The sequence below is a fragment of the Arctopsyche grandis genome, chromosome 9 (assembly GCF_051622035.1).
Source record: "Arctopsyche grandis isolate Sample6627 chromosome 9, ASM5162203v2, whole genome shotgun sequence".
In the NCBI taxonomy this organism is placed as follows: domain Eukaryota; kingdom Metazoa; phylum Arthropoda; class Insecta; order Trichoptera; family Hydropsychidae; genus Arctopsyche; species Arctopsyche grandis.
The window spans coordinates 1,308,846-1,317,498 of record NC_135363.1 but is presented as its reverse complement, the minus strand read 5'-3'; the positions used below and the strand labels follow the sequence as shown (position 1 = coordinate 1,317,498).

At 47.3% G+C, this 8,653-nt stretch overlaps 2 protein-coding genes across 3 annotated transcripts; one reads left to right on the top strand and one right to left on the bottom strand.

Moving 5' to 3' along the window:
* Window positions 1–122: 122 nt before the first annotated feature.
* On the bottom strand, window positions 123–3,311 carry CSN6 (COP9 signalosome subunit 6). Of its 2 annotated transcripts, none has more exons than XM_077437813.1 (7): window positions 3,209–3,311; window positions 2,981–3,142; window positions 2,778–2,909; window positions 2,548–2,699; window positions 926–1,094; window positions 647–840; window positions 123–571 (listed from the first exon to the last, which is right to left on the bottom strand). In XM_077437813.1, exons 1-7 carry the CDS (start codon window positions 3,309–3,311, stop codon window positions 431–433), a joined length of 1,053 nt encoding a protein of 350 aa, XP_077293939.1. In that variant the 3' UTR covers window positions 123–430. The 2 variants fall into 2 exon arrangements, with proteins under 2 accessions (XP_077293939.1, XP_077293940.1); XM_077437814.1 differs by having other exon boundaries at window positions 2,981–3,103.
* A 2,153-nt stretch (window positions 3,312–5,464) lies between these two features.
* LOC143916867 (uncharacterized) lies at window positions 5,465–6,433 on the top strand. The gene has a single exon (XM_077438125.1). The coding sequence runs from the start codon at window positions 5,465–5,467 to the stop codon at window positions 6,431–6,433; it is 969 nt and encodes a 322-aa protein (XP_077294251.1).
* Window positions 6,434–8,653: the final 2,220 nt, after the last annotated feature.

Sequence of the window (8,653 nt, the reverse complement as noted above, 5' to 3'; positions counted from 1 at the left end):
GAATATCAACTGACATTCTATCGTGACCTCCTCAGATTAATACATTTATAAGAAATTATTTAATGTTTATATGAAAATGTGATTTCAAAAAGTTCATATCACTTTTTATGTAAATACACTTTGAACAAAAAAGACAACAGTGTGTTTTATTTCTGTACAATAAGTGAAAAAGGACTACAAAAATAACTGAAGTAATTTAAATGAACATTTTATTTCCTATACAAAATAACGAAATGGATTATATCTTCCGTACGAGAAGTTTATAATTAGATCCGACTGCACGTGAGCATCTCGGAACACGATATAATTTATCACAATACAAAATATAGCGCTCGCCGGTTCTGGAGAGACTCACATATTAAGCAGGATCACAAATGAGCCTCGACAAATACGAATGAATTCATCAGAATCATATGAACATTGGCACGATTTAAAAGAAAAGTCCTCGCATGCGACGTCCCATCGTCTGCTTATCGTACAATATATTGAACTTATTCACGAATTGGTTAATATCGTTGCAACCTTTGGTGATACTTCCGAGATACGTCATCAGTCCAACGTCATTACATTGCTGAAAATAAAAAAATACAATTAAACTAATACAAATTTTGACGAATCACAGTCAAAATAGTTAACGATGAATTACATTATAAAAATGGTGAGTAAAGCTGGGATTGTCGACGAGTGGAAGACGATGAGCTAAAGCTCTCGCTTCGCGGAGCAGAGCTGCATTAGGGGGTAGTTCTCCGCTACGAAGAGCGGCCACTGCACGAGCGACGAGCCGCACTCTCATCGCGACCATCCGAATTGCCGATCTCTGAGCCGTCAAATGTTCAGCAACTGTGAAAGTCGTTTTAAATCAATCGAAAACGATTCGAAAATGTATATATATATATATTCATAAACAGTGTTTCTTATTGCAAACCTAAACTACTTTCTCCGGCATCGCTTGAAGACACTCTGGCGACGTGATCAACGCCTACACGTTCGGCTTCCTCAGCGGCTAAGGTATATTTTAAAGGTGATAATAATAACGCTGTTTCACCACCACCTACTAATTCGACCACTGATTCGTAAAGGCATACAGGTAATTGCTGAAAAGTTGAAATAAAAAATTAATAATTTATATATTTATAAAAAAATTTATGTTAGACTTTCTGTATGTCCCTTAAAATCTCTCACTTTGTCTAATATGGATCAAGCTTCACATTTTACAATACAAGTGACTAGATCAGTGGTTCTTAACCTGGGTTCGATGAGTCAGTCTCAGGGTTTCGGCGGAAGTCAAGACACACACCAGAATCATATGATTCGGGTGCCAATTAAGAAGGATTCCAATCAAGAAGGGTTCGGTGAATGCGCATATGAAACTGGTGGGGTTCAGTACCTCTAACAAGGTTAAGAACCACTGGACTAGATGTTTTAAGCATATAAGCCAAGATTTCAGAAATAGCACAGATTCGTTTGAAGACTTATTTTTTGCTCAAAACAGATGAAAATTAAAAACTTTGAATCTACATTTTATAAAGCAAAAATTGGTGGCCTAAAATTAAAAATGGAACGCTTAACAGGAAACCCCAATGCGCAATAGCCCCTGGCCCGAAAAATGTACATTTGAAACAAGTACTATTAGTATTGTAGTGTATGCTAAAAGGAGCCGCTGTTACAATTTGTTTTCGAGGATTATCTCTAGGCTAAGTGCAAGTAGGCTAAACAATGATCACACTGAATTGGCTTAGTAACGTCACCCGGTCCCTTCTCAGAAGTGACAGCGACAGCGTGGGACTGAGTGTCGTGGGAATACATATCTTAGTACGTGACTATAACTAAAGCCCGGACCCAGAGGGTGCCGCGTATTGTTCAATTGTTGTAAATGCATTATTAAAGGTTCGCCGAATGTTTTTTTTTTGGACTCTAGATTTGTAAATAGAGCTAAACCGCCCCAATTCCTGGAAAAAGCACGGTGTTTATCCGCAGTCTAACTATAACAATAGGTAAACAAACCGGACGTCGAAGATTCCCTGAGCGACCTGTTCTTTATAAGAAGGTACTTAGACCATATCAAGAAATTCTGGACGGAGCACTGCCAGTGTGTGTATCTCCTTAATCACCAATAAATACTGTGAAACGACTTTGGCCTTTTACTTGGATCCTCCACCCACCTCTACACAACAGTATTATACAAAGTAAATACATATTAATTAACACTCACGGAGACATTTAGGTCAAATTTGTAAATTTCCAGCATTTTGTACAATTCAGCGAAATTCGAGACTGCTGAAAGCTCGAAATTTGCAAGAAAATGGATAAGGTTGCCAATTTGTCGGAACTGTTTCAATGAAAATCAGATAAATTGATAAAAACGATCGACCTGGAGTCACAAATCCAAGGTCGGGCCAGCAGAAACCAGTGGGATTTTAACACGTGACCACTCTGTTCAAAGCATCATATGCTAACCAGTAATCTATTCTGCTTATGAATTTAAAAGTCGTAAGAATTTTTACAATGGATATACATGGATTTGTACAAGGTGACTAATATACTTACGTCTCCACTTTTACCATTCGGATTCAATTGTAATAATATCGGAGATTCGTTAATTTCACATATTTGCCTATGGATGGCTATATCCTTTTCAGTCGGAGACTCTCCGGTCGTATACCAACCGAGGAAGTCCATATCGGAGAATACTTGCTTAACTGAAATACGAATCGATTAATTATGCATATGTATAGGTATATTTCAATTCTGACAAAGAAAAATTTGATGACACATACATTGTTCTTCTTTCATCGTATAATAATCTCTATCTATAAGAACGTCGCCTCCTATGACGCAAAACACTAACTCGAAAGAGTTCATAACTTCGATATTGCGTCCCTTTTGTTTGCCGATAATGGCGCCGATGACTGAAAAAACCAGTGAACATTTGAGGTTAGGTTATACTTTTGGGAGAAGTTAATCGAGTCGAGTTGGTTACCGGTTTGCGGCGATCCTTCCTGCGCTCGCAGCCTCGTCCAGTGCTCCGAGATGTTCATGATGACCAGCGGGTGAAGAGAGACGGACACGGATCCAGCGGTGCCGGCCGCCCCGGCGGTCACCACTGGACCCGTCGACACCCGGCCTCCGCCCCCGCCCGCGCCTGCGCCCCCCGCGCCCCCTCCCGCTCCCGCCGGAGCCCCCGCCGCCGCCGCCGCCGCCCCCGCGCTCGAAGAGCTGTTGGCGGAAGTCGAGGCCGAGTCCGTCGGCCCGGCGGAAGCGCTCTCCACCGACACGGACACTTCCACCTCCATGGGTAAGGAGCTCATCATGGAGCCGAGCAGAGCCGAGCTGAGCCGATCAGTGGATGAAGAACGAAGAACGAAGAACGACGAACACTCACACTCCAGCCACAGAACGAGAACAACACCGGCACTAGAATGACAGCCACGGATGCCAGCCTCAACATGCAAACTCACAGACTATTGGTCTTAACACGATAGAGTGCCACTTTCGATATAAAAGATTGCTATATCGATATCGGTTCGGTGATTATTGCTCACAAAGCGCTCCCCCCAAAAGTCACTCAAATCTCTATGACGGAACATCTGGCAGCCGAAAACTCCATGATACTGTAGCGCAGAGCATCGTAACCTGTGCACCGCGGTAATATGAGTTCTCCGAACAGCACTTCGGCCTAAAGGTCTGTTCATACCTAGTCAGCACGTACCGACCTCAGCAGGTATCCGGCCGTACGAAAAGTATTCTTTGGTACATTTTGTATGGGTATATTCATACCAACCGTCACGTTTACGCCACGGCAGGCTTACAGCAGTACCCGACATTTCCTGTTCATACCTTACAGCAACATCCGTCAACGTATCGTATCCGTTTTTTTTGGCCATCGTGGAAATATACACGCGAATTACGTGCCATGAGTCTGCCGCTTTGCTGTTTTGGACCAATTATCGATAGTGACAGTTGACAGCTGTTCAATATTTCGACATGGTTTTGGCGCAAATATTTAAAAAATTTTGTCCATCATCCACAAGCTCCTTATACAGTGTCCAAAACTCTCCTTAGTTTTTTCTATTTTTTAACATGGGATGCACATCAAAACGCCTCCGTGCTTTTTTGTTGCCATCTTGAGCGTCTTCTTCCAACAACAGCGCTATTATACATAATTTTTCGTTCGATAAACGTCGAAACATTTTTGCTGACTTGTATTCTGACGCGTAGCTACGAATGCACGTGTATGCATTCATATTGCAAGTACTCGACAATACGATGTAAGCAATATTGCGCCATTGCGTCATGGCGAAGAAAACCGATGTTAGTTAGTGTTGTAGGAATATAGCACGACTTGTGCTATTACGAATCAAAACCAGTGATCTCATCATCGATCCTGTACAAACATGCATAACTCAAGGGCAACGTCCCCTTCGACCATTCCAAAAGAGTTCATCGCTCGATCGTAAAACATGTCCTGAAAAGTCGTTTACATGTAGCACATGACCGCATTCTTAAATGAACGACGTTCTGGCGCTGACCCCATAGCTATAAACCACGCGTGTACCGAAGACACGTGCCTCGAAAACAGGTCAACACGTGTCACCAAAACACATGTCCTGGAAACAAAAACAAAGCATCCGCACACGGCACGCTTCAAGCCAGAACGTATATAAAGCGACGCACTAGCTCCCAACACCTCTGGAGTTCAACCAGATCACTTTTCCGAAGCTCAACCTCTTCGTACATACAATAACCATTGTAACAATTGAACAAAAATAAACGATCCTCTTACAAACACAACCGGTGTTTTCTTAGACCGGGACACAGTCAACACATCTGTCCCGCGTACTTAAGTCCCTACGCATATATGGAATCACTAGCGACTGCCGATGAAGTACATATGCATGTACGTAGCTGACAAACTCTACGAGTCGTAAACAATGTGTGCCGCGAATATCCAAAGGTTACGATGCTCTGCTGCAGCATATGCTAAAAGGAGCCGCCGTTATAATCTCCGTTTACAGTTTTACAGTTAAACAGTCTCCGTTTACAGTTTTACACCTCGTATCATCCATCTATCTCCGTACATTTTCCCTGCTTCATTCAAGAGACGGAGACGCGTAGTGCTGAAGCCGTGCAATGCTGTTATGTATGAACAGACCTATATCCTCAATCCATTGTAATTGTGGCAACCCCAAAGGCTGGCCGTAAACGGAGGTGTTTTCGCCCCGAGGGCGGTCAGCGCGTCACGGGAAGCCATCTCTTCCCTTCGGACCTCGAAACCGACAACACCTCTCTCGTCTCCCACACTCGCTGTACCTGAACCAATAAACATTGTTTCCCGAAGCCGAACACCGCGTTTCAATCAATCGCCTGCTCTCCATAACTGGTGACCCCTACAAAACAAGAACACGCATCTGTCAAAACACGCAGCTGTCAAAACACGCAGCTGTCAAAAACGTACGGTACAAGCATGGCGCCCATCATCACAGGCCTTCTCGACGAGGCCCCCGCCGCCACCCCCGCCTCTACCCCCGCGGCAGAAGCCTATTCAGGAGCAGAGATAGAAGTGGCGAGGATAGCCGTGCGCGTTCCGCCCTTCTGGGACGAAGCGCCCGAGCTGTGGTTCGCACGACTCGAAACACAGTTTCCGTGCGCGCTCATCAAGTCGGACGAGGCGAAATTCGCCACGGTCGTGGGACTCCTCGACAACAAGTTCCTCCCGCTCATCCGAGACATCCTTTTGGAGCAGGCCAAGGGAAACCGTTATGAAACTACCAAAAGAAGATTGGTAGAGGCGTTCTCGGACAGCCACGACAATCGCATCAACAGACTGATGGCGAATCTTCAGATCAGCGACAGCCGACCATCAGACTTGTGGTTCCATATGAAGGCGACCGCGGGCAACACGTGCTCGACAGATTTCTTGAGAGTCATGTGGACGCGAAGACTTCCAGTTCCCGTGCAGTCGGCGCTCGCAACGATGACGACGACCAACATAAAAGAGCTGACGGCGGTCGCAGACCGCGTTTTCGAGACACAGCGGCCGGTCGACGTTTTCCAGCTAAGCGCTGCCCCCTCAGCCTCCGCCCTCGCCCCGGCCCCCGCTACCGCCCCCGCCCCCGCTCCCGCGGAATACCCCAGCACCGCACCGTGCCCGCACGTGGACGCCTTTTCACGCACCCACGCACCTCCAGCACCACACCGTTCCAGCGTAGAAGCTAGGTTGCGGAACTGCGAAGACTGGATAGCCTCGGCGGACCAGAGCATGCAGGAGATTAAACAAATGCTGCGCGCGCAAGAGCGAAGAGGACCGAAGAATTCAAACCGCGGCCCCCATAACAAGACAACGTTCGACACGTGTCAATTCCATCAGAGGTACGGTAACCGCTCGCACAGATGCGAACCACCGTGCAGTTTCAAGAAAGCGGGAAACGAGTAAGCCCGTCGGTCAACTCAACAACCGGCGGGCCTCACAACTCTCGTCTCTTCGTTCGAGACCAGAGAACCGGGATGAGCTTTCTCATCGACACAGGTGCCGACGTCTCCGTTCTCCCCGCCCCCCCAGAGAACCGCAATCGACCCGCGCAATTGGAACTTCGTGCCGCCAATGGATCGCGAATCGCCACATACGGAACACAAGAGATGGTGGTGAACATCGGTCTCCGACGCCAATATCCATGGTCGTTCATAGTGGCGGCAGTTCCACGAGCGATAATCGGAGCTGACTTCCTCGCCAAGTACGGCATCATCGTCGACTTGAAAAGGCGCCGACTGACCGATGCACAGACAACGCAGTCACGCCAAGTCGGCATCGAAACGGGTCATTCACTAGGGTTGCGGGTCGTATCTCGCCCCACAGAGTATGAGGAGCTGTTGGCTCAGTTCGACGATATCACTCGCCCCGAAAAGTCGACCACCACCAAGAAGCATTCCGTGACACACCACATCGAAACCCGAGGGCCACCAACAGTTGCCAAACCCAGAAGGCTAGCTCCGGACAAACTAAAGATTGCCAAAGCAGAGTTCGCCCAGATGCAGAGAGACGGGACATGCCGGCCATCCAGCAGCAGTTGGGCCAGCCCACTCCATCTGGTGCAGAAAAAAACTGGCGAGTGGCGCCCATGCGGAGACTTCAGGCAGTTGAACGCATGCACGGTACCAGACAGGTACCCAATCCCAAACATGGCGGACTTTAATCATAATCTGATGAACACCTGTTTGTACTCGGTTATAGACCTGGTGAAGGCGTTCCACCAGATTCCAGTGGAGCCACGAGACGTCATAAAAACTGCGATAACCACACCATTTGGCCTATTCGAATTCCCGTGCATGACGTTTGGCCTAAGGAACGCAGCGCAAACATTTCAACGATTCATGGACGAAGTTCTCAGAGGGCTGGATTTCTGTTTTATTTACATCGACGACATACTCGTGGCATCACAGAATCCAGCCCAGCACAAAGACCACTTGAGGCAAGTCTTCGGAAGACTCCAGGCTTATGGAGTAAGAATTAATGCCAACAAATGCGAGCTGGGCAAACCAGAGGTGAAATTCCTGGGCCATCAGATTACGAAGAATGGAATTAAACCATCTCCGGAGAAGGTAGAAGCCATCAGAAGCTACCCCAAACCTCGGACAGTCCAGGACCTCAGGAGGTTCTTAGCCATGGTCAACTTTTATAGGAAGTTCATTCCCCACGCGACGGAGAACCAAAGGCTGATGAACGACCTCCTGAAAAATTCGAAGAAAAACGACAAAACCCCGGTAGCTTGGACTTCCCTCACTGATGAAGCATTCCAAAAAACCAAGACCCAGCTGGCAGACGCTACATTGCTGGTACACCCGGACCCGGAAGCGCCACTCTCAATCGCAGTCGATGCTTCAGATAGCACTGTCGGAGCAGTACTCCAACAACGCCAAGACGGCGTCTGGAAACCACTCGCCTTTTACTCAAAAAAGTTGACAGACGCCCAAACCAAATACAGCACGTACGACAGGGAGCTAACAGCCATATTCCAGGGCATCAAACATTTTAAAGTAATGCTCGAAGGCCGCAAGTTTGTGGTATTTACTGACCATAAGCCACTGCAGTTTATTTTCAAAAAGAAAGCCGACCAAGGTACCATGCGTCAAATTCGGCAGGCTTACTTCATCAGCCAGTTCACCACGGATATACAGCACGTGGCTGGAGAAGAGAACGTAGTGGCAGATGCCTTGTCTCGCCTGGAGGCGATCGCCTGTCCCAATAGCATCAATTACGAAGAACTGGCAAAAGCTCAGCTCGACGACGCCAACCTAGAGAAGCTGAGGAAGAACACCGCAAGCGGCTTACAGTGGCGCAGGATACCTGAACCGGAGAGCAATATGGAGATCTGGTGCGATATATCAACGGGCAGACCTCGCCCTTACATCCCAGAACGCTTCAGGCGTCAAGTATTCGACGGAATACACGGATTGGCCCATCCAGGAACCCGCGCATCAGTCGACATGGTACGGAGAAGGTTTTTATGGCCCAGTATTTCAAAAGACGTTAGGCATTGGGCAAAAACGTGCATTACATGCCAACGCACTAAAGTCAGCCGTCACACTCGGGCAGGGATCACCGAGTACGACCTGCCGAGCGACCGTTTCGCATTTGTCCATATGGACATAGTGGGGC

Bases quoted from the DNA above. Each gene is read 5' to 3' on its own strand.
- CSN6 (XM_077437813.1), bottom strand. From the start codon at position 3,311: ATGATGAGCTCCTTACCCATGGAGGTGGAAGTGTCCGTGTCGGTGGAG. The intron at 3,143-3,208 runs GCGCGGGGGCGG...CGGGGGGCGCAG, and splicing joins TTCCGCCAACAGCTCTTCGA to GCGCGGGCGGGGGCGGAGGC. The intron at 572-646 runs GTAATTCATCGT...TTTTATTTTCAG, and splicing joins TTACTCACCATTTTTATAAT to CAATGTAATGACGTTGGACT.
- LOC143916867 (XM_077438125.1), top strand. From the start codon at position 5,465: ATGGCGCCCATCATCACAGGCCTTCTCGACGAGGCCCCCGCCGCCACC.